The sequence below is a fragment of the Megalobrama amblycephala genome, unplaced genomic scaffold (genome assembly GCF_018812025.1).
Source record: "Megalobrama amblycephala isolate DHTTF-2021 unplaced genomic scaffold, ASM1881202v1 scaffold331, whole genome shotgun sequence".
Lineage (NCBI taxonomy): Eukaryota > Metazoa > Chordata > Actinopteri > Cypriniformes > Xenocyprididae > Megalobrama > Megalobrama amblycephala.
The window spans coordinates 82,965-104,110 of record NW_025953344.1 but is presented as its reverse complement, the minus strand read 5'-3'; the positions used below and the strand labels follow the sequence as shown (position 1 = coordinate 104,110).

The 21,146-nt window shown below is 38.6% G+C and overlaps 2 protein-coding genes across 6 annotated transcripts; one reads left to right on the top strand and one right to left on the bottom strand.

Annotated features, from left to right (window-relative positions):
• The first annotated feature begins 730 nt into the window (after positions 1-730).
• ints10 (integrator complex subunit 10) lies at positions 731-14,699 on the top strand. Of its 5 annotated transcripts, none has more exons than XM_048179728.1 (18): positions 731-1,163; positions 1,666-1,733; positions 1,896-1,999; positions 2,604-2,743; positions 3,133-3,214; positions 3,302-3,442; positions 3,677-3,848; positions 3,931-4,100; positions 6,931-7,061; positions 7,179-7,332; positions 7,488-7,570; positions 7,991-8,149; positions 8,247-8,355; positions 10,505-10,584; positions 10,666-10,828; positions 10,970-11,063; positions 12,848-12,916; positions 14,187-14,699. In XM_048179728.1, exons 1-18 carry the CDS (start codon positions 1,035-1,037, stop codon positions 14,341-14,343), a joined length of 2,205 nt encoding a protein of 734 aa, XP_048035685.1. In that variant the 5' UTR covers positions 731-1,034; the 3' UTR covers positions 14,344-14,699. The 5 variants fall into 5 exon arrangements, with proteins under 5 accessions (XP_048035685.1, XP_048035684.1, XP_048035683.1 ...); XM_048179727.1 differs by having other exon boundaries at positions 6,919-7,061; XM_048179726.1 differs by having other exon boundaries at positions 6,904-7,061.
• Positions 14,700-15,402: 703 nt separating this feature from the next.
• tlr1 (toll-like receptor 1) lies at positions 15,403-20,321 on the bottom strand. Its single transcript, XM_048179724.1, has 2 exons — positions 20,191-20,321; positions 15,403-18,123 (listed from the first exon to the last, which is right to left on the bottom strand). The coding sequence occupies exon 2, from the start codon at positions 18,105-18,107 to the stop codon at positions 15,723-15,725; it is 2,385 nt and encodes a 794-aa protein (XP_048035681.1). The 5' UTR covers positions 18,108-18,123; positions 20,191-20,321; the 3' UTR covers positions 15,403-15,722.
• Between the last annotated feature and the right edge of the window lie 825 nt (positions 20,322-21,146).

The window sequence follows — 21,146 nt, the reverse complement described above, 5'->3', positions numbered from 1 at the left end:
CAACAGAAAAATTATTAATATATAATATAATAATATCTTCCTGTCAACGTCAACATCAAAGTTCATGAGAATTTCATTTGCCCCTGTGGTTTGAAACAGGAAGTGGGCAGATGTGAGAATGCTGGTGCGTTCATGCCATGCACACTTTGTTAAACTTATATTTATTTACACATTTCTTACACGATGCAGCACTAGAATTTGTGTGTTGTTGGGGCAGTGTGAATTATCTTTTATGTTCTCACAAATTCTATATTCATCAAATTAAATTCAAACTAAAAAAAAAAATAATGTTAAATTTGTAGTAGCCTACACCTACAGTAATACAATAAACAAATTCATGGATGTAATCTTTTATTTACCTTTTTGTCTCGATTAAATTCCACCATTTAAAGGTAGGTAGGCCTAACGCTTTTCTTGTCACATCCTAATAGCAAGCAATAACAGAAGTGGTCTAAATATTAAAGCCTACATATATCTCAGGACCAAAAAAAATCCAATCATTGCATTCGGTCCGATGCTACCTGCCCATCAACATACTTACAGCTAGAGCTCTGTAAGTTGTTTACCTTCATTATTATGGTAATGTTATGTGTTTTGAGACATGAGGTAATTTACCACCATCTCTGCTGTGTGTGTTCGAGTGTTTTTGAAGGAGGCGTGGCTTTGGAGACGCTCTGAAGGGAGGGCGGGATCTTTGCTAGCCTCTCTGAAATTGCATACTCTACCTTTAACTGCATAGCCTATTTGTTTGCTGAAATTTGCGTTGAACTCACATCTCCTGTTTCTGAGTAGCTGAAAATTCACGTTTGAATTCGCTTTCCAGTGCTGTTCAAGTTAGTTTGACTCTCGTGCTTTTTTATTATGTGTGTAGTAGTAGCGAAGGGAGCAACAGAAATAGACTTTTATTTTGAAATGATCAGCTTTCCACCCGGAAGTTAAACACTCGGCGGTCGTCCCGGTGTTTTTCACTCTGTGCTTTAGTCTTTGAACATCCGAGGGGTTTTATTTTTATTTACCCCCGTTAACGGGAGAACATGTCCGCGCAGGGCGACTGTGAGTTCCTGGTGAAGCGCGCGCGGGAGCTCGTGCCGCAGGACCCGTATGCAGCAAAAGCCTGGCTGATCACCGCGCGCACCCTCTACCCCACTGACTTCAACATTCAGGTGAAGATAAACACCACTAATATACAGTTACAGTTCTGTCCCGCAGCAACAACAATCCCACTGCTTCTGACACCACTGACTGCACACATCATTCAGTTCTCTAGTTCAGGGGTTTAATCTTTTAGATGTCACGGACCTCCAAATATCAAATTCTATATATATATATAGTTGAATGCATGATTAAAATGTGAAAATAATATTATAAATATATGCAAAAAATTATTTGGAAAATATTTCCATTCTGTAATAAAGCTCACTATAGTGTTAGATATAATGCTTATTTATTTAAGTAATTAAAATTCATTTGTTTTAGTTATTTATTTAAGTTTAGTGATGTGCATGCAGTTGCAGGCAAGCAACGAAGGTCATGGGTTCGATTCCTAGAGAATGCATGAACTGTTTATATGTATATCTTGCTTATCCGTGTGCGCACTGAAGGAGCTGTGCAATGCATCATGTGTGTTTGCTGTGTCTGATGTGTGTGTTCTGTTCATGTGTTCAGTATGAGATGTACAGCATCGAGCGTAACGCTGAGAGGACGGCCTCCGCCGGCAGACTCCTGTACGACATGTGAGTCCACAATACACATGATCACTGTGGATGAGTTCATGATTGCAGGCGTTTAAAGAATTAGTTCATTCAGAGAGTAAATTATCAGGAAATTTGAATTCAGAAGTGAGAACTAATCTTTTAATGCCCTTGATGATCTCATTGGTGCTTCCTGTTTCACAGATTTGTGAATTTCCCCGAGCAGCCGGTTGTCTGGCGTGAGATTGCAGTGATCACTGCGGCGTTACGAAACGACAGCCAAGACAAACATGCACAGTTTCTCAAAGGTGTGTGACCTACATCAGTATGTGATATTTATAGTTTTATTTAATAGTTAAATTTCCCCCATTATGCTATTTTGAAGCTCCTAATGTTGTTTGTCATCTCCTACAACAGGTTTACATTCATCCAAGCTCAAAAAACACTTTAATTTTCTCATAATATCCACTGCAGCATCAGCTCTTTTCTCACAGTGTCTGAAACGCTTCGTTCAAAGATTCGGTCTCTCTAAGCCCCGCCTTTCTGAGAGCTGCTCTGCTCTGATTGGTCAGAAACCAAACAGCATTGCCATATATGGTTTTCAGCTCTTCCTCAGCACTTGATACACAGTGATATGAACAGTAAAAATGGTTATTTGATTTTTGTCTCTTTTAGGATACAATAATTTTATTTGTGATGCACTTTGATCTTTGAAACTTTGCAGACCTTTCACAATCACAAACAGCTTTATTACACACTACATCATATTTTTGAAAAAGCATAATGGGGCACTTTAATAATAATAATAACAACGGTGTTGTGTTTATACTGCTGTACTGATGAGCAATATGCATATGATCATTGTAGTTTCTTCAGTAATCGGTGTGTGTGTGTGTATGTATGTGTGTACAGGTGTTTTTGAGACTCTTCCAGGTCCAGTTCAGTGTAAGATGCTCCTGAAGGCCACAGAACAGTGTTTCAACACGCTGGAGAAAGCAGAGATGCTGCTGCTGTTACTCAAGAGATTCCCGGAGTCTGTCGTTCAGCATGGAGTGAGTGAAATCACACACACACTGATCTTTCTTTCTTGCTTTATATTATTTCATTTATTTGACAGTGACAGCGCTCATTAATGGATAGAAACAAAACTGTAAATGAGCCATATAGGCTAATATTCAAATGTTGTCTCTGGTCATTTCTTAGAAACTTGAATAAAACTCTCTGATTTGATTATGTGTTAATAAAATGAAGCATTTGTGATTCCTTCTTAAAAACATTTATTTCTTATGCATTGTATAAAATGTGCAATATAAATAAGCTGTTTGCACAATAAAAGTACACACTAATAATAATAATAATTATTTTGTGGGTCGATGCATAGCTTAGTTTGCAACCTAATGCAAACCCTGTGTGACCTCTGACCCCTTGACCTCTCTTCCAGGTCAGTTTGGGGGAGTCACTGTTAGAGGCGGAGACTGTAGAGGACCTGGACACGCCCGTCAACTGCTTCAGGAAGTTGTTTGGTACAAATTTATCCTCTCTTCATTATTTTATTTTTGTGTTTTTTTCCTTGAGTAATTTTGTTGTTCATTTGTTGGTCTCGTTGTCAGTGTGTGACGTTCTGCCGCTGATTCTGAACAATCCAGAAATGTGTCTCCCCGTCAGTCTGCTGTACAAGTACATGCACAAAGCAGCAGAGTTTTATATATGTTACGTCACACGGGAGCCGTCGGCGGACGGACAGATGCAGGGTAAAAGCATGCTTTTGATTTTGCTAATTAATCTATGAATTTGCATACTGCAAAAATAGTGTTTTGTATAGTGGCACGCTGTTTTTTTTTAATTTATATAGCGCTTTATACAATACAGATTTTTTTCAAAGCAGCTTCATAGAAGTAAACAGGAAAATAACAGTATTAATGTTAATGTAAAATTCTACAGAAGTGTCATTATTCCAATAAAAAACCTTGTTTGTAATTTCTCAGGCTCACAGGAAGTGGGCGGTCTGAAGTCTCCAGGAAGGGGGCGGGGTCAGCGGTATGTGATTGACGGGCTGTCGGAGAAGTCGTCGGTGGTGACGGAGCCGTGGGAGCGGCTGCTGGAGATGGTGGGCGTGGTCGGCTCGCTCTGTGATTGGCAGGGAGAGAAAGGAAGTCGGTGAGAATCTGTGAAACGATATCATAATGATTGATGTGTATGATCAGCTCTTACTCTGAGTGTGTGTGTGTGTGTGTTGTAGGTCATACTCAGAGCTCCTGCAGCGTATAACGGAGTTGTGTCGGTACATGTCTGCTGCAGATGGGGAAGGTTTTGCCCGCTGCTGCGGTCAGATCGTCACCTGCTGCACGCTGGTGCTGTTTCACAGCGCTTTCCACTACGTCTCTGCGGTGCAACCATCACTCTTCCAGGGTCAGTGTGTGTCTGCAAACAATAACATTCACTTACAACCCGAATTCCGGAAAAGTTGGGACTCTTTTTAATTTGAATAAAATTAAAACTAAAAGACTTGAGCCAAAATTTTATTCACAACAGAACATAGATAACATAACTAATGTTTAAACAGAGAAATTTTACACTTTTATCCACTAAATGAGTTCATTTCAAATTGGATGCCTGCTACAGGTCTCAAAAAAGTTGGCACGGGGGCAACAAATGGCTAAACAAGACATTTTGAAAAGATTCAGCTTGGAGAACATCTAGCAACTAATTAAGTTAATTGATATCAGGTCTGTCACATGATTAGCTATAAAAGGGATGTCTTAGAGAGGCAGAGTCTCTCAGAAGTAAAGTTGGGCAGAGGCTTTCTAATCTGTGAAAGAATGCGTAAAAAGATTGTGGAATACTTTAAAAACGATGTTTCTCAACATCAAATTGCAAAGGTTTTGCAAATCTAATCATCTACAGTGCATAATATCATTAAATGATTCACAGAAACTAGAGAAATCTCTGTGTGTAAAGGACAAGGCCGAAGACCTTTATTGGATGCCCTCAGACGACACTGATTGTGTCAATGACATTACTAAATGGGTCCAGGAATATTTCCAGAAACCACTGTCGGTAAACACAATCCGCCGTGCCATCTGCAGATGCCAACTAAACCACTGTCGGTAAACACAATCCGCCGTGCCATCTGCAGATGCCAACTAAACCACTGTCGGTAAACGCAATCCGCCGTGCCATCTGCAGATACCAACTAAACCACTGTCGGTAAACACAATCCGCCGTGCCATCTGCAGATGCCAACTAAACCACTGTCGGTAAACGCAATCCGCCGTGCCATCTGCAGATGCCAAATAACCACTGTCGGTAAACACAATCCGCCGCGCCATCTGCAGATGCCAACTAAACCACTGTCGGTAAACACAATCCGCCGCGCCATCTGCAGATGCCAAATAAACCACTGTCGGTAAACACAATCCGCCGTGCCATCTGCAGATGCCAACTAAACCACTGTCGATAAACTCAATCCGCCGCGCCATCTGCAGATGCCAACTAAACCACTGTCGGTAAACGCAATCCGCCGCGCCATCTGCAGATGCCAACTAAACCACTGTAGGTAAACGCAATCCGCCGTGCCATCTGCAGATGCCAACTAAACCACTGTCGGTAAACGCAATCCGCCGTGCCATCTGCAGAGGCCAACTAAACCACTGTCGGTAAACGCAATCCGCCGCGCCATCTGCAGAGGCCAACTAAACCACTGTCGGTAAACGCAATCCGCCGCGCCATCTGCAGATGCCAACTAAACCACTGTCGGTAAACACAATCCGCCGCGCCATCTGCAGATGCCAACTAAACCACTGTCGATAAACTCAATCCACCGCGCCATCTGCAGATGCCAACTAAACCACTGTAGGTAAACACAATCCGCCGCTCCATCTGCAGATGCCAACTAAACCACTGTCGGTAAACACAATCCGCCGCGCCATCTGCAGATGCCAACTAAACCACTGTCGGTAAACGCAATCCGCCGCGCCATCTGCAGATGCCAACTAAACCACTGTAGGTAAACGCAATCCACCGTGCCATCTGCAGATGCCAACTAAACCACTGTCGGTAAACGCAATCCGCCGTGCCATCTGCAGATGCCAACTAAACCACTGTCGGTAAACGCAATCCGCCGTGCCATCTGCAGAGGCCAACTAAACCACTGTCGGTAAACGCAATCCGCCGCGCCATCTGCAGAGGCCAACTAAACCACTGTCGGTAAACACAATCCGCCGTGCCATCTGCAGATGCCAACTAAACCACTGTCGGTAGACACAATCCGCCGCACCATCTGCAGATGCCAACCAAAGCTCTATCATGCAAAAAGGAAGCCATATGTGAACATGGTCCAGAAGCGCCGTCGTGTCCTGTGGGCCAAGGCTCATTTAAAATGGACTGTTTCAAAGTGGAAAAGTGTTCACATTTGACTTTCTTGTTGGAAATCACGGACGCTGTGTCCTCCGGGCTAAAGAGGAGGTTATCAGCGTTCAGTTCAAAAGCCAGCATCTCTGATGGTATGGGGGTGCATAAGTGCATACGGTATGGGCAGCTTGCATGTTTTGGAAGACACTATGAATGCTGAAAGGTATATAAAGGTTTTAGAGCAACATATGCTCCCCTCCAGACGACGTCTATTTCAGGGAAGGCCTTGTATTTCAGCAGGACAATGCAAAACCACATACTGCAGCTATTACAACAGCATGGCTTAGTCGTAGAAGAGTCCGGGTGCTGAATTGGCCTGCCTGCAGATAGAGAACATTTGGTGCATCATTAAACGAAAGACAACCACGAACTCTTCGGCAGCTGGAAACTTATATCAGGCAAGAATGGGTCCAAATTCCAACACCAAAACTCCAGAAACTCATAACCTCGATGTCCAGACGTCTTCACACTGTTTTGAAAAGAAGAGGAGATGCTACACCATGGTAAACATGCCCCTGTCCCAACTATTTTGAGACCTTTAGCAGGCATCAAATTTGAAATGAGCTCATTTTGTGCATAAAACGGTAAAATTTCTCTGTTTAAACATTTATGTTATCTATGTTCTATTGTGAACAAAACATTGGCTCATGTGATTTGAAAGTCTTTTAGTTTTCATTTTATGGAAATTTAAAAATGTTCCAACTGTTCCGGAATTCAGGTTGTAGAAAATTCATGCAATAATTGTTTGTGGTGAAATACAAAAATTTGTGGTAATGTTTAGCGATCTCTCTTTAAACTGTAGAAATGTCACGGCCAGATGTCGTTGCAGGTCACGCGTCTCTGAGCTCGTGTCCCTGGGTTCTGCTGGAGGATCTGTCGAGCGTTTACACGGATGTAGAAGTGGAGCGAAAGCACGCGCACAAGAAACGCAAGCTGGCCGACGGACGAGAGAAAACCATGGTGAGCCTCAGAGGTCAAAGTTTATAGGTCATTATTGTTCTGTGGTGTACATCACTGCTGACTGTCTGACTGTGTGTGTGTGTGTGTGTGTGTGTGTGTGTGTGTGTGTGTGTGTAGAGCTCTGATGATGAGGACATGTTGGCCAAAGGCAGAGGGCGGCACATCGTGGTGAATAAAACAGAGATGCCGAGTTGGGCCGAGACCTTGGAGCACTTCCGTACTGCCAGAGAAAGCTGGGATCTGCTGCATTCACACCAGAGCCTGGAGACAGGTCTGACAGAAACAAGATTTACAAATATTCATAGTTGTATAAAATTGTGTCCTGACTCACACTGGACACTCTTTCAACAGCTGATAATATATTCCACTGGTCATGATCAGTTTAAACTGTAAACGAGGAACTCTTGTGTCATTGGTTTATTCCAGAGTTTGTTAAGATCTGCTCATCGTGGAAAACTGAGATGTGGTTGTGGTTTCGGATTTTCCTCACAGATATGATCATTTATCAGGTATGATTTGGGTTTGATGATTTATTGTTTTGTTGCTTAATTAATTGATAATATAGATCATATCTTAAGTCATAAATTCATATAACTCTGTACGGTTTCTAGTTAAATATTATCAACGGCTAAATCTTGCTCTTGCGTGAGAAAACGCTGCTCACAAAAAAATAATATTTTGAATTGCCTTTTAATTTTAATTGTAGTGTATTAAACTTATTTCAGTTAGCTAATTTTCTTTTAGTTTGTTTTTCACCTAATATTTATATTTTATTTTATTCCAGCATTATTTTAATAAGCAAAAATATTTTTAATAGCTTAGTTTTAGTTAACGATACTAATCCATAGGAATAAAAAATTTAAGGTAATTTCTGTGGCAAAAAACGTCTTTATCGGTGTGTGTGTGTGTGTGTGTGTGTGTGTGTTCAGGGTCAGTACCGGAAGGCTCTGTCCAGTCTAGCTCTGATGTCATCACTGCAGCTCCAACAGAACCAGAACCAGAACTCCCTCTCGACCTCCTCAACCCTGGAGACGCACAGGGCGATCATACAGCAGGCCTCCTGTCACTACGCCCTGGGAGAGTACAGGGTAACACACACACACACACACACACACACACACACACACACACACACATACCGACTGTATTCAGCGTGTCTCATCTCCTTCATGCTGTGGTTGTCAGATGGCGTGTGAGAAGCTTCTAGAGGTGGTCGCTGGTCTGACGCCCCAGAATCAGGAAGCAGTGAAGAGCAGCGAGGAGCAGCGCAAACCCCGGAGCAAAACCAGGAAAGGTGCGTCTGTCATACAGCATACGAAGAGTTTGGTTCCAAAACGCGATAAACACCTTTTTAAAAAAAATTGAGTTTCCGCCAAAATCAGTATTTACGGAAGAGGATTAGGGCCAAGCAATAATAAACAAATAAAACCATCTCGGGATTAAAGTTGTTAAATTTCGAGAAAAAAAAGTCATTACATTTCGAGAAAAAAAGTCGAGATAAAATGTTGAGAATAAAGTCATTAAATTATGAGAAAAAAGTTGTTAAAATTACGAGAAAAAATTCGTTAAATTATGAGAAAAATGGTGTTAAATTTCGAGAAAAAAGTCGAAATAAAATGTTGAGAATAAAGTCATTAAATTACGAGAACAAATTAGTTAAATTATGAGAAAAATGTCGTTAAATTTCGAGAAAAAATTTGAGATAAAATGTTGAGAATAAAGTCATTAAATTAACGAATTTATTCTCGTAATTTAACGAATTTGTTCTCGAAATTTAATGACTTTTTTCTTGAAATTTAACAAGTTTTTTCTCGTAATTTAATGAGTTTATTCTCAACATTTTATCTTGACTTTTTTCTCGTAATTTAACGATTTTTTCTCGTAATTTAATGACTTTATTCTCGTAATTTAATAACTTTATTCTCAACATTTTATCTCGACTTTTTTCTCGAAATTTAATGACTTTATTCTCAACATTTTATCTCGACTTTTTTCTCGAAATTTAATGACTTTATTCTCAACATTTTATCTCGACTTTTTTCTCGTAATTTAACGATTTTTTCTCGTAATTTAATGACTTTATTCTCAACATTTTATCTCGACTTTTTTCTCGTAATTTAATGACTTTATTCTCAACATTTTATCTCGACTTTTTTCTCGTAATTTAACGACTTTTTTCTCGTAATTTAATGACTTTATTCTCAACATTTTATCTCGACTTTTTTCTCGTAATTTAACGAGTTTTTTCTTGTAATTTAATGACTTTATTCTCAACATTTTATCTCGACTTTTTTCTCGTAATTTAACGAGTTTTTTCTCGTAATTTAATGACTTTATTCTCAACATTTTATCTCGACTTTTTTCTCGAAATTTAACGATTTTTTTCTCGAAATTTAACAACTTTAATCTCGAGATGCTTTTATTTTTTTATTATTGCTTGGCCCTAATCCTCTTCCGTAAGTATTGTATCTGGTCGGTATTGAAAAGTCATTTTATTAATTTTGCGCAAAATGCGATTTCCGTCATGTTATTCTGTCATGTTTTCTCCCTTTCTTTCCAAAACGTGACAAACGTCAGTCTCACTTCTCTGCAGAACGCGATATATCCGCTCAACCAATCACAGCGCACCATTCCACGCTCTGTAAACAGTAATGGCGGCGCTCTGAATACAGTCGGCTTCCTAATTTTCCTTATCTGCTTTGTACTTTGTGATCAACAAAAACAGAAAAATGAATAATTTTGACGGCATTGATGAACCTGTGGTGGTTTCTGCGGTGGGGAAGAAACACGAGTCATGGAAATGTAATCATTTATGTGAGGAGATTCAGAAGATGAGGCACTCGAGTCGGAGTAGGAAAAATGCAGCTGTTGCTTGTTCCACGACAGCATCAAACTTCTGTCACACTCACCAAAACTGAATCATGAACCGTTTTTAAAAGCCGTTTTTAATACCAATGTACTCGGCAAATGTGTTTATTTAACCGTGTGGTGGCGCCAGATACTCTTTAATCGGTAATGACAAATAATTAATTTATAACATTAACAAGATGACCCGTTGAATTCATTTTAGGAGCGACAATGTATTTTTAGTCAAATGCCTGTATAAAAGATTAGTATTGACAAAGTTCAGAGGCTGTCATATAAGTGAATCAGTTTACTTTGTTGTGTATATTCAATATGAAAATAACTTTTATATTGATGGATTAATTGCATTTTGGGAAAAAAATAATCAGTTTTTATAATAAACCTTTTAAAATCAAAATGTAGATTTTAATTTTTAATGTTTTTATAACCAAAATATGCAAAAGAAAACACATTTTTACTCAAATTAATCAAAATGGAGTTAAAGCGTTTTGCAACCAAACTCTTCATATACTAGTCATGTCATCTAATTAATATTCATGAGCCAAATTTATACATCACTTCCTCTCCTCTGTTGCTAGGCAACGATCTGAGGCTCGTCCCCTGCACCAGTAAATCCATCCTCCCCTTCTGTCTGCAGCTCATGCTGGCCTGTTTCAAGGTACCAGATCTGAATATTTCCCCTCACAGGTCAACGTTTGAATTCAGATTCGGTTTTTAACGTGTTTCGTCTCTCTCTAAGCTGAGGGCTTTCACAGACAACAGAGATGACCTCTCTCTTGGTCATGTGATCGTCCTCCTGCAGCATGATTGGCCACAGGGTGAGAATCTCTTCCTGAAGGCGGTGGATAAGATCTGTCAGCAGGGCAGTTTCCAATACGAGAACTTTTTCAACTACGTCACCAGTATCCTTCCCGTTGTTATTTATGCATATGGATTTTATATTCTCATATTAATTGATAAACTACTAAAAATTAACCTGACATATAAAATAATAGTCAGAATGTTTATTGAAAGTTTTGTCCTTGACCAGCTTTCTCCACTAGACATTGACATGCTAGAAGAGTTTGCTTACCTCCGCACTACAGAAGGTGGGCGGGTCCAGCTGGAGCTGCTGCCCAATCAGGGGATGCTTATCAAGTAAGTCCCGCCCACATCACGCACACACACCAGCCTTTAGAACTGATTTAAATAAGTGATCATCTAAGGTCTCTCCCTCCTTCCTGCTTCCTCTCCTTTTGTTTTGATCAATGAATAAGCTGCGGTTACGACATACAACCATGACAGGAAGGGCGTGTTTTCCTTACCCTGCTTTCTGATTGGCTCATTAGCGCTGACGTCTGAAGTGTTGATGTTCTCTTTTATGATCAGTTTTATGGGCAGTGGCTGATATTGTGTAAGAGGAATCGCTGAGTCGCGAGCTCTGTAATGAAGCTGAGGAGTGTTTAGGGTCGGGAACTGAGATCATAGTTTTAAAAAATGAGATGATTTCCAAATATAAATCAGAGTGTTACTTTTATCATGTCATATTTAAAATGAAGCAAGAACTGTACTGTTATGAGGAATATTATAGCGTTTTGTTATAGTGGTATTTTAGTTGAAAAATGGGCTGGAAGAAAAGTGTCCCTCAGTTATTTTAAGCCGCTTATAACCAGCTGGATGTACGTTATCCTGCTTATTGCACGGCTTCTTGCCACTTTATTATCATTGAGATACTATTATAGTTTTTATTAATACTTAGAGTTAGGTTTTGTTTTTATATTTTCCATTTTCATTTTCATTTTAGCTAAAGTTTTAGTAATTTAATTTTTAGTAATTTATATTTATTATATATTTATTTATATTTTTATTAATTTTAATAATAAAATTGTATTAGTTTTTTAGTTTTAGCTAAAAATAAAATGTTTTTTTTAAATATTTTATTATTATTTTAAATACAGTAAATAATGTACAGTCGTATCACTCGTTACGTGGCTTTTCACCTCATAAATAATGGCATGATCAATAATGAAATTTATTCAATAATTAAATGTATGTATATTTTAATTAAAAAAATGTATTAATAAAAATGTATTAGTTTTTATTTTAATTTTAGGTAAAAATAAATTTAAGTTTTTTTATATTATTTTAAATACTAAATAAAGTAAATAATGTACAGTCGTATCACTCGTTACGTGGCTTTTCACCTCATAAATGACATAGTGATCAATAATGAAATATTGATTTGATAAGAAACTTTTAGTATTTTTTTTTTATTTATTTTTTTATTAATTAATTTTTATTTATACAAGTTGATTAATTTTTCTATTAATAAAATTGCATTAGTTTTTACTCGTTTTTTTTTTGTTTTAGCTAAAAAAAATAAATAATAAGCTTAAGTTTTTTTTAAATATTGTATTATTTTAAATACAGTAAATAATTAGAAATGAAATATTGGGGGATAATGTACAGTCATATCACTCGTTACTTGGCTTTTCACCATATAAAAAATGACAATGACTAAAAATATTGAAATATTGATTTGAGAAGAAAATCACACATTTTAAAATCGTAAACATTTAGTTTACAAAACAGTCATTCTGGCAGCAAGACGAATTCTTCAACACTGTTACCGTAAGCATACTATGAACAGTGAAGTTTTCATTTTACAGTAAATACAGTCGATAACTGAGGCTGCGTTTGAATGAAACGAGAGAGAAAGTGCGTCCATCTGCCGTGTCATACGCAGAAACATGAAAGAAGTCTGCATGATGTCATTGTCGGCCCCTGTATGTTGTGACTGACCAATCAGAATCAAGCATTTCAGAGAGCCGTGTCATATTTCTTGATGAGGCGTTTGTTCCGCTGTGGTAGTGCTGGCGGTGCGTTTATGAGTTCGGCCCTGTCACGCGGGGTGCTGATGAAATGGTGTTTGCTGTCCGTAGGAACCCCAGCCCCGCCCTGGGGGTGGAGTTAAACACCCTGCTGCTTCCAGGGGCTCAGAAGGCTGACAGGTACCCCACCCCCATCATCGAAACCCCGCCCCCAAACTCCTCCCAGCCTGCTCATGCGTTTACATTCTCCTCCTTTGAGTTCTTTTCACTGGGTTTTCATTCTGTTCAAGCATTTTCATTTTGCAAGACTGTTCCTGTTCTCATTCGGCTCCTTTTTCCGTTGTGTTTTACTCAAATGGCTGTGAAGTCTTTGAAGAAAGTTTTTTTGTTCGTTTGATGACATTGTGTTTGTATTTTCCATTGAATTTCAGCGTTTTACATTTTACGAGTGAATCTCACAGAAAACGTCAAGAAACGTCTGGGTCATATTTCACCCGAAGATCAAAAGAAATGAATGATGCATAATGAAAATCAACCCATTTGCATTATTTTCATGATAGAATTTGGATTCTCATTTAATTATTTTGCATTTCAGTAACATAAATTGTAAACGTGTTTGTGAAGAACAAGTGAAAGTAGAGCTGCACGAGTCTCAAACAGAGATCATGTTTTAAACAACAACTAAACAAAATAACGTACTAGAGGTTCTGACAGAATGTTATTGCTGCAGTCTATTTAAAATGTTAAATTAATCTGAATTAATTATTTTAAAAAATCAGGTTGAGTGAATGATTCAATGACTCATTCATAAAGACTCCACTTGTTTCATTACTGGATGAATCGGTGTTTTGGAACAAATGTCTTGAGTGAGTGATTCAATGACAAATACATTTTTAAGTCACCTGACGCCACCTACTGGTGTAATGATGTAAACAATACAATCCTTATTTGAAGCACCATGTTACTTTCAAAAGGTGATTTACTACCGTAGACATCAGTGTTTATAAATGAACTATAAACTGTTATCTCAGTACTTCTGTGACAATATGAAAATTTGTTATTATATTAGTATTTCTTAGACTAGTTATACTATTTTTATGCACATTTTAACAAAAAAAAATGGTTATCCAATGATTTTTTTTTCCCCCCACATTACAGTGTTTCAGTGTTAAAAAAAAAAAAAAAAGTTCTCCAAAATAAGCTTTGTTTGGGGTGGAATATGAGCCAGACTTTCTTTGTGAGGTTCACCCTTATATGTATTTTCTGCCACAGTATTTGTGTGTGTGTGTGTGTGTGTGTGTGTGTGTGTGTGTGTGTCCAGTGTTTTGTTGGAAGGGCTGTGCACAGCTCTTATTGGTCTGAATGTGGAGAAGCATTTTGTTTCATTTAATCTCATGGAGACTCTCATCAGCTCTGTGTGTTTTCACACTCTGTGTGTCTGTTTTCATAGACATCACACCGTAACTCGAGGAATCACCAAAGGCGTGAAGGAGGATTTTCGGCTGGCGATGGAGCGTCAGGTGTCGCGATGCGGAGAAAACCTGCTCACGGTGCTCCATCGTTTCTGCATTAATGAAAAGATAATCCTCATCCAGTCATTACCCTGAGTGACCTGTGACCTTTAACCTTATAGTAAACCTTGTTCCAGATGGTTCTGCTATAATTTTTTGTTACTTTACACTCTTATATTGTAAGAGGACATGATGACAGATATGTTTTTCTTACATTAAGCTCTAAACGTGTTTAAAGTCACATCCAGCAGAACTCATTTAAGGCATGGTTTTATTTCATTTATTAGTTAACAAACAATAAAAAAGATTCAGCATTTCCATATTCTTTGTCTGTAAATGTATGTTTTTTTGATACTGTATTGTAGTAACAAACTTAATGGACTATACTGTGTTTTGTGTAATATAATGTTTGCTGGCAGCTCATAATAAATAATACAGTGTTTTTCTAGTTGTATACTGAGATTATTTTCATAAATGCTCTTCTCTGACCTGTTTCAGGCCATCCATCACTCGACATACATGTAGTCTTAAGGTCCCCATTTCAATCTCAAGATGTCTTTTGTCTCATTTATAGTTATTCATTTCAAGGATTGGTAGTTTTGTTTTTAGGTATCTTTGGAATTATATATATATATATATATATATATATATATATATATATATATATATATATATATATATATATATATATATATATATAATGTGTGTGTGTTATTATTTTTATTTATTTATTTATCTTTTTTTTTACTCAAATTCTACCTGATTAAATATTTTAAAGCTTGGCATAATCAGAAAAAAATTATATTCATTATAAAAATGTCAATTTTTAAGATTTGATTGATTTACCTGACTTTTCTAGTATGAGGTTTAACAGACTAAATGAAATTATTAATGGTATATTGCATTAAATAAATGTGCATTGAAATATAAGCATAAATATGCTTTATGAATAAATTTAGCTTTTCATGTTATATGAAAAAGGACATGAAATACCTGAAATATGCCTTAAAATGACCACATGAAATATGAAGCAGATGACATAAAACTAATCAATATATCACAAATATGCATAGTGAAATGTTGCAAAAAGTAAATATATACCTAAAGAAAAGACATAAATTGGGCATGAAATGTATTTATTTATAATACTTAAAAAATTATTATAAAAAGTGACCTGAAATATTACATAATACAAAAAACAACAACATGAAATTTGCATTGAAATGATTTAAATTGATAAAATTCCACTATATATATATATATTTATTTATTTATTTATTTATTTAAGTTTGTTAAATCACTCCATATTACAGGACTAGAAGTCACACTTTAAAAATTAGGCTACCTCTTGAAATATCTTGATTTTGACTAGTTTTGTCTTGTTTGTTGAGGTCCCCTAGTGGACCCTGGAACCACAGCTTTAATTTAATATCTCCTTTACAATCTCTATGAAATACATTTGAAAACTCCTCTAATCACTCTTCTTCTCTCTCTGACGGAATGGGAAGGTTGGCCTGCAGAGCTGCTCTGAGATTAGCCCAAAACAGCTTCTGCTTGGCTCCTTCCTGTGGCCACTCTAGATAGGTGCGTCTGGACATCATGGCCTTGAGCTGGTAGTACTTGGAGGGAATGAGATATAACGGCAGAGGTTCCAGCAGAATAAGAAGGATGCTATCCATCCCTCGCATTACCCTCTGGTGATTGGCGAAGTAGAGCTCGTAGTGGCACCATTCGCTCTGGACGAAATGAGACGACAGCACGAAGACGCATCTTCTGCTCTGCTCGATGCATCGGAGGATGTTCTGAACGATCGTCTTTCCCGGGATGAAGTCCCGCTCGTGGTGACAAATTCGCAGCCCACAATCGCCCTCGAGCTTGGGAAGAAATTGAGCTTTGACCCAGTCTGCGTTCTTTTGGCTGTACGATACGAACGCATGGAAGCGCAACCCCTCCATATCCTCAGCCTTCTTCTGGGAGGTTATTGCGTGGTGCTTGGCACGTGTCCATTTCCACATCATCTTGAGGTACCACGGCACATCCAGCCGATGGCAAAGAAGGCTGACGGCAACCACCAAAGTGATTGTCGGGATCAGAATCGTAACAGCCAGGATCCAGCCGTTGCAGGATATCTCAGGAAGGTAGAAGTCTTTTAGCGTGGTGTTGCTCCTGGATTCTGGGTAACTGCATCGATATCCTTCCGGCCAGTGACCGAGAGTCACACCAGGAGTTTGTGTCACTCGGTTATTGATGAGAGCTGCGAATTCTCGCAAAGCACAAGTGCAGATGAAGGGGTTGCGGCTCAAGTCGAGATCTTTGAGATGAGGACAAGTCTCGAGGGTTCCCGGTAAAGGCGAATGGATGGAGTTTGTTCTTACTAGGAGCTTCTGCAGGTTTGGGAATGCTTGACAGGTGGGAAGGTCCAGCAAGCGGTTATCCATTAGGTCCAAGATGTTCAAGTCTTTTAAAACCCCAACATCTGCAGGGACTGTGGTCACTCGGTTATTCCTGAGGTTTAAGATTCGTATGGAATCGGGCAAACACTTGAAGATGCTCTGGTCAAACACATTCGAGGACAAATCCACACGGGCAACTTTGCGAGGCCAAACGCACTTGCCTTGTTCCTCAGAATAGGTAAGCGTGTTCTGACTGAGGTCGACGTATTGCAGCGAGCTCATGAGATTGATTCTAGAGGTCAGCGGTCCAAGATGTTTCAGGTTGTTGCCCCTCAAAACCAGCTTTTTCAGGTTTGTGAGTGTACTACATTCTGTATCCGGACCAACTGAGAAGATGTTTTCCGTAAGGGCGCAATCGGAAAAGTCCAACACCTCAATCTTACTAACAGTCTGAGGGCAGGTCATAAAGATAATGGGCGTTTGGGTTAAAATGACTTTTCTCGCTGGCATGCTTATGAAGAAGTCATAGAGCTCTGTTTGGTTGAAGATGAATTCAGTTACAGTTGCTCTTCTTATAGAAAAGGACTCCAACACTCGGCTCGAGGTCACAGGCCTGCCGTTTACCATTTTTGTCAAGGTAAGTTCTGAGAATGAAAGCTGTTGAATGGCAGATGACAGTATTGTGTTTACACAGCCTGTCAGAACTTCCCAGGTGGTTTTCACCTTGGAGATTTCTAGACTAACAGTGCGTACTGTTCCTCGCTGGCGAATCTGCTGGAGAACCTTCATCTCGCTGTCCACCTTGGTGAATTCTACTTCTTTAAACGATGCAAAAACATCATCGGCAATTGCAATATCTAGGTCTTTGTTGGACAGGGCGATGACGGCCTTCTCTGCATGGACACCCGTTAGACTCCTCTCTTCATACTTCTGTAGCTTATCAGTATTGATGAAGAGCGTTTTCAGAGTAAGATTGGCAATGTAAGTAAAGTCTTCGTTGCCGATTGAAATGGCACTCAGGCCGAGCCACTGCAGGTGTTTCAGGGTAGAAAATTCCTTCCCTAGTGCCATGACGGAAAACATGTTGGATGATAAGTCCAAGAACTGCAGATTTCCCACCTTAAGCAGGTACGGTTGGTCAGAGAGGTTCTGGAGTCTGTTGTGTGACAGGTCCAAAATCTCCAATGCCGATGTGGAGTTAAATGCGTCCATGTCTATGTTTTCCAGTATATTCCAGGACAGATTGAGGAAATGGAGTCGTGGTGTGGTGCTGAAGTCTTTGCCGCTCAGCATCTGGATGTGGTTCAGCGACAGATCCAAGTCTTCTGTAGATGGTTTCAGGCCGGGAGGAACCGAGGACAGGTTCTGAGATGAGTAATTCACTATGATCCTTTTAATGGCCAGAATGAGAGATGGGTGTAAACACGTGACATAAACAAACACCAACCACCAGCATGACGGCTTCATCTTTCTGACATGGAATCTGAGGGAGAAAAAACACTCTTGATTTCATTTCCCATTTTAAGTCAACCGCATTTTTGTCAGCACTTCAGTCAGTTTTCACTTTTGCTTAAGTCCCTAGCACTGCATAGTTTGCATTGTGGTTGCATAGCAGCAACTTTTTTTTTAATGTAAATTTAGGTTTTTCTGCACTTGGTCTACTTTTGCTGTGAGGCAAAAGACATTTGAAAGCAAAAGAAATTAAATGTTGAATATGCTTTTTTTTAGGCATAGAGACAGGGACAGAGATAGATAGATAGATAGATAGATAGATAGATAGATAGATAGATAGATAGATAGATAGATAGATAGATAGATAGATAGATAGATAGATAGATAGATAGATAGATAGATAGATAGATAGATAGGATGACAAACAGATAGAGAGATATAGTGCTCAGTGTAAATGAGTACACCCCCTTTGAAAAGTAACATTTTACACAATATCTCAATGAACACAAAAACAATTTCCAAAATGTTCCAAAATAAGTTTTATATAACATCTGTTTAACTTATAACAGGAAAGTAAGGTTAATAATATAAGTTAGAGAACAACATTTTCCGTTTTACTCAAATTAGAGTGATGCAAAAATGAGTACACCCCACTGAAAGTCTCTGGAGCAGAGCTACATTTTAGACTACAAATGTCTAATTTAACAAGAATTCAAGCACATGTGAGTCTAATTATTCATCACACAGGTGTCCAGCAGACAGTTGACTATAAAAGGGTGTTAAACCCCCATTTCATGCTGTCAGCAATGGCACCACATGGAAGAGAAATGTCACAAGACCCGAGAAAGAAAATAATTTCTTTACAGCAGAAAGGTGAAGGCTACAAGAAGATACTTATCAGGCAGAATACTGTAGCAAAAGTGGTACAAAAAATTCAAAAAGATTTCACAGAGACGTCCAGGTCGTCCACAGAAGTTAACACCTCGACAGGAGCATCTTCTGATGAGAAGGGTTGAAGAAAATCGGCATGCAAGTTCACTGCAGTTACCTAAAGAAGTAGAAAGCCAAACTGGGGTGATTATTTCCCGTGACACAATACGGCGTACACTGCAGAGGAATGGCATGCATGGGTGCCGTCCACGAAAGAAGCCTCTCCTAAAGCCCAGGCACAAAAAAGCCCGCCTAGAGTTTGCCAGGGCCCATGCTGACAAAGATGAAGACTACTTTGACTCTATACTCTGGAGTCATGAGACCAAGACAAATGTTTTTGGAACTGATGGCTTCAAAACTGTATGGCGTTGCAAAAGTGAGGAATACAAAGAAAAATGCATGGTGCCTACAGTGACACATGGTGGTGTCAGTGTCCTTATGTGGGGCTGCACGAGTGCTGCTGGTGTCGGGAGCTGCATTTCACTGATGGCATCATGAATTCACAGATGTACTGCTCTATACTGAAAGAGAATACCATCACTCTGTGATGGTAGCATCTGACCTTTTCCAACATGACAATGATCCTAAACACACATCTAAAGCCACTGTTGGATTTCTGAAGAAGAACAGGGTGAAAGTGATTCAGTGGCTCCTGATCTGAACCCAATCGAACACCTATGGGGAATTCTGAAGAGACAAGTTGAGCATCACTCTCCATCCAGCATCCAGTCTCTAAAAGAGGTCATTCTTGAAGAATGGAAAAAGATAGATGTTTGCTGTCATTAAAAATCATGGAGGCCATACAAAGTACTAGATGTAGTATTTTTATTGTGGGGTGTACTCATTTTTGCTTCACCCTAATTTGAGTAAAACTGAAAAATGTGAAAAATCTAAGTTATATTATTAACCTTACTTTCATGTTATAAATTAAACAGATATTAAACTTAGTCTTGTCAACATTTTGGAAATTGTTTTTGTGCTCATTGAGATATTGTTTAAAATGTTACTTTTCAAAGGGGGTGTACTCAATTACGCTGAGCACTGTAAATAGATAGATAGACAGACAGACAGACAGACAGACAGACAGATAGATAGATAGATAGATAGATAGATAGATAGATAGATAGATAGATAGATAGATAGATAGATAGATAGATAGTTCTCTTACCCGTCCGCTGTGGAGGTTAGTTTACACTTGGTTGATCACTGTCTTATGAAACTGTTGATCATATTTAAATAATGTTACTGAACTTCTGCTTTTCCAGCTGTTTCACTTCTCATTTACTGACAGTCACTGAGTTATTTACTCTGAGAGATGGAGCTTCATATCAAAGTAATACATCATACAAAGCAGGCATCATAAAAGTAAAAGCAAAATAAAACAGAAGGCATTCATGTCACAGTAAGTTTGTACTAGAACATGTTTTGTTTCGAATATTTGTGTTGCATGAAGAAACAAACCCATCTGGTTTAGATGTCAAAATAGCATGGTTGTGCAACTACTGAATGTTTGACTTGTTTTGGAGAATAAGCACCAGCAGAGGATTTGTTTGCGCCCTCTGCTGATTTAATGTTCCATTAGAGTTACTCAAACACTGGTGGAGAAAACATGATTAGCACTTTACTTGATAGAGTACTTGACTAGTAACCATAATATTTTATTTGAGCGGCTTTTATCAAATAATTTGAAGCATTTTAATGCACGAGGCGACGGCCAGCTCCTGACAGCGAAGGCTTGATGTAATTAAGACATAGTTTTTGTGTTCAGTGAAAAAAATGAATTAAATATTGACTATTTTAATTTCATTTTTATTTTTATATATATATATATATATATATATATATATATATGTTTAAAAGCTGTGTATGGTGTTTCAAATCACTAACTAATTCTGCTGTATTTATTTAGGATGCTGGCTTTGACAAAATCAGCTCACAGTATGTTTTCTGTGTTTGTGTTGCTGTTACACGTGTTGTTTTCCACTGATCAAGTTGATTTTGGTTCAGCATCCTCTTTAATCAGTCCACTGATCTAATCAAACGTTCCTTTGGGCATCAGATTGTGTCTCCAAACACAATCACATGCACCGTCGAGGCTGTTCTGCCCTCATAAAACTACAGTCA

Bases quoted from the DNA above. Each gene is read 5' to 3' on its own strand.
- ints10 (XM_048179726.1), top strand. From the start codon at position 1,035: ATGTCCGCGCAGGGCGACTGTGAGTTCCTGGTGAAGCGCGCGCGGGAG. The intron at 1,734-1,895 runs GTGAGTCCACAA...CCTGTTTCACAG, and splicing joins GGCAGACTCCTGTACGACAT to ATTTGTGAATTTCCCCGAGC. The intron at 8,356-10,504 runs GTGCGTCTGTCA...CTCTGTTGCTAG, and splicing joins CCGGAGCAAAACCAGGAAAG to GCAACGATCTGAGGCTCGTC.
- tlr1 (XM_048179724.1), bottom strand. From the start codon at position 18,107: ATGAAGCCGTCATGCTGGTGGTTGGTGTTTGTTTATGTCACGTGTTTA.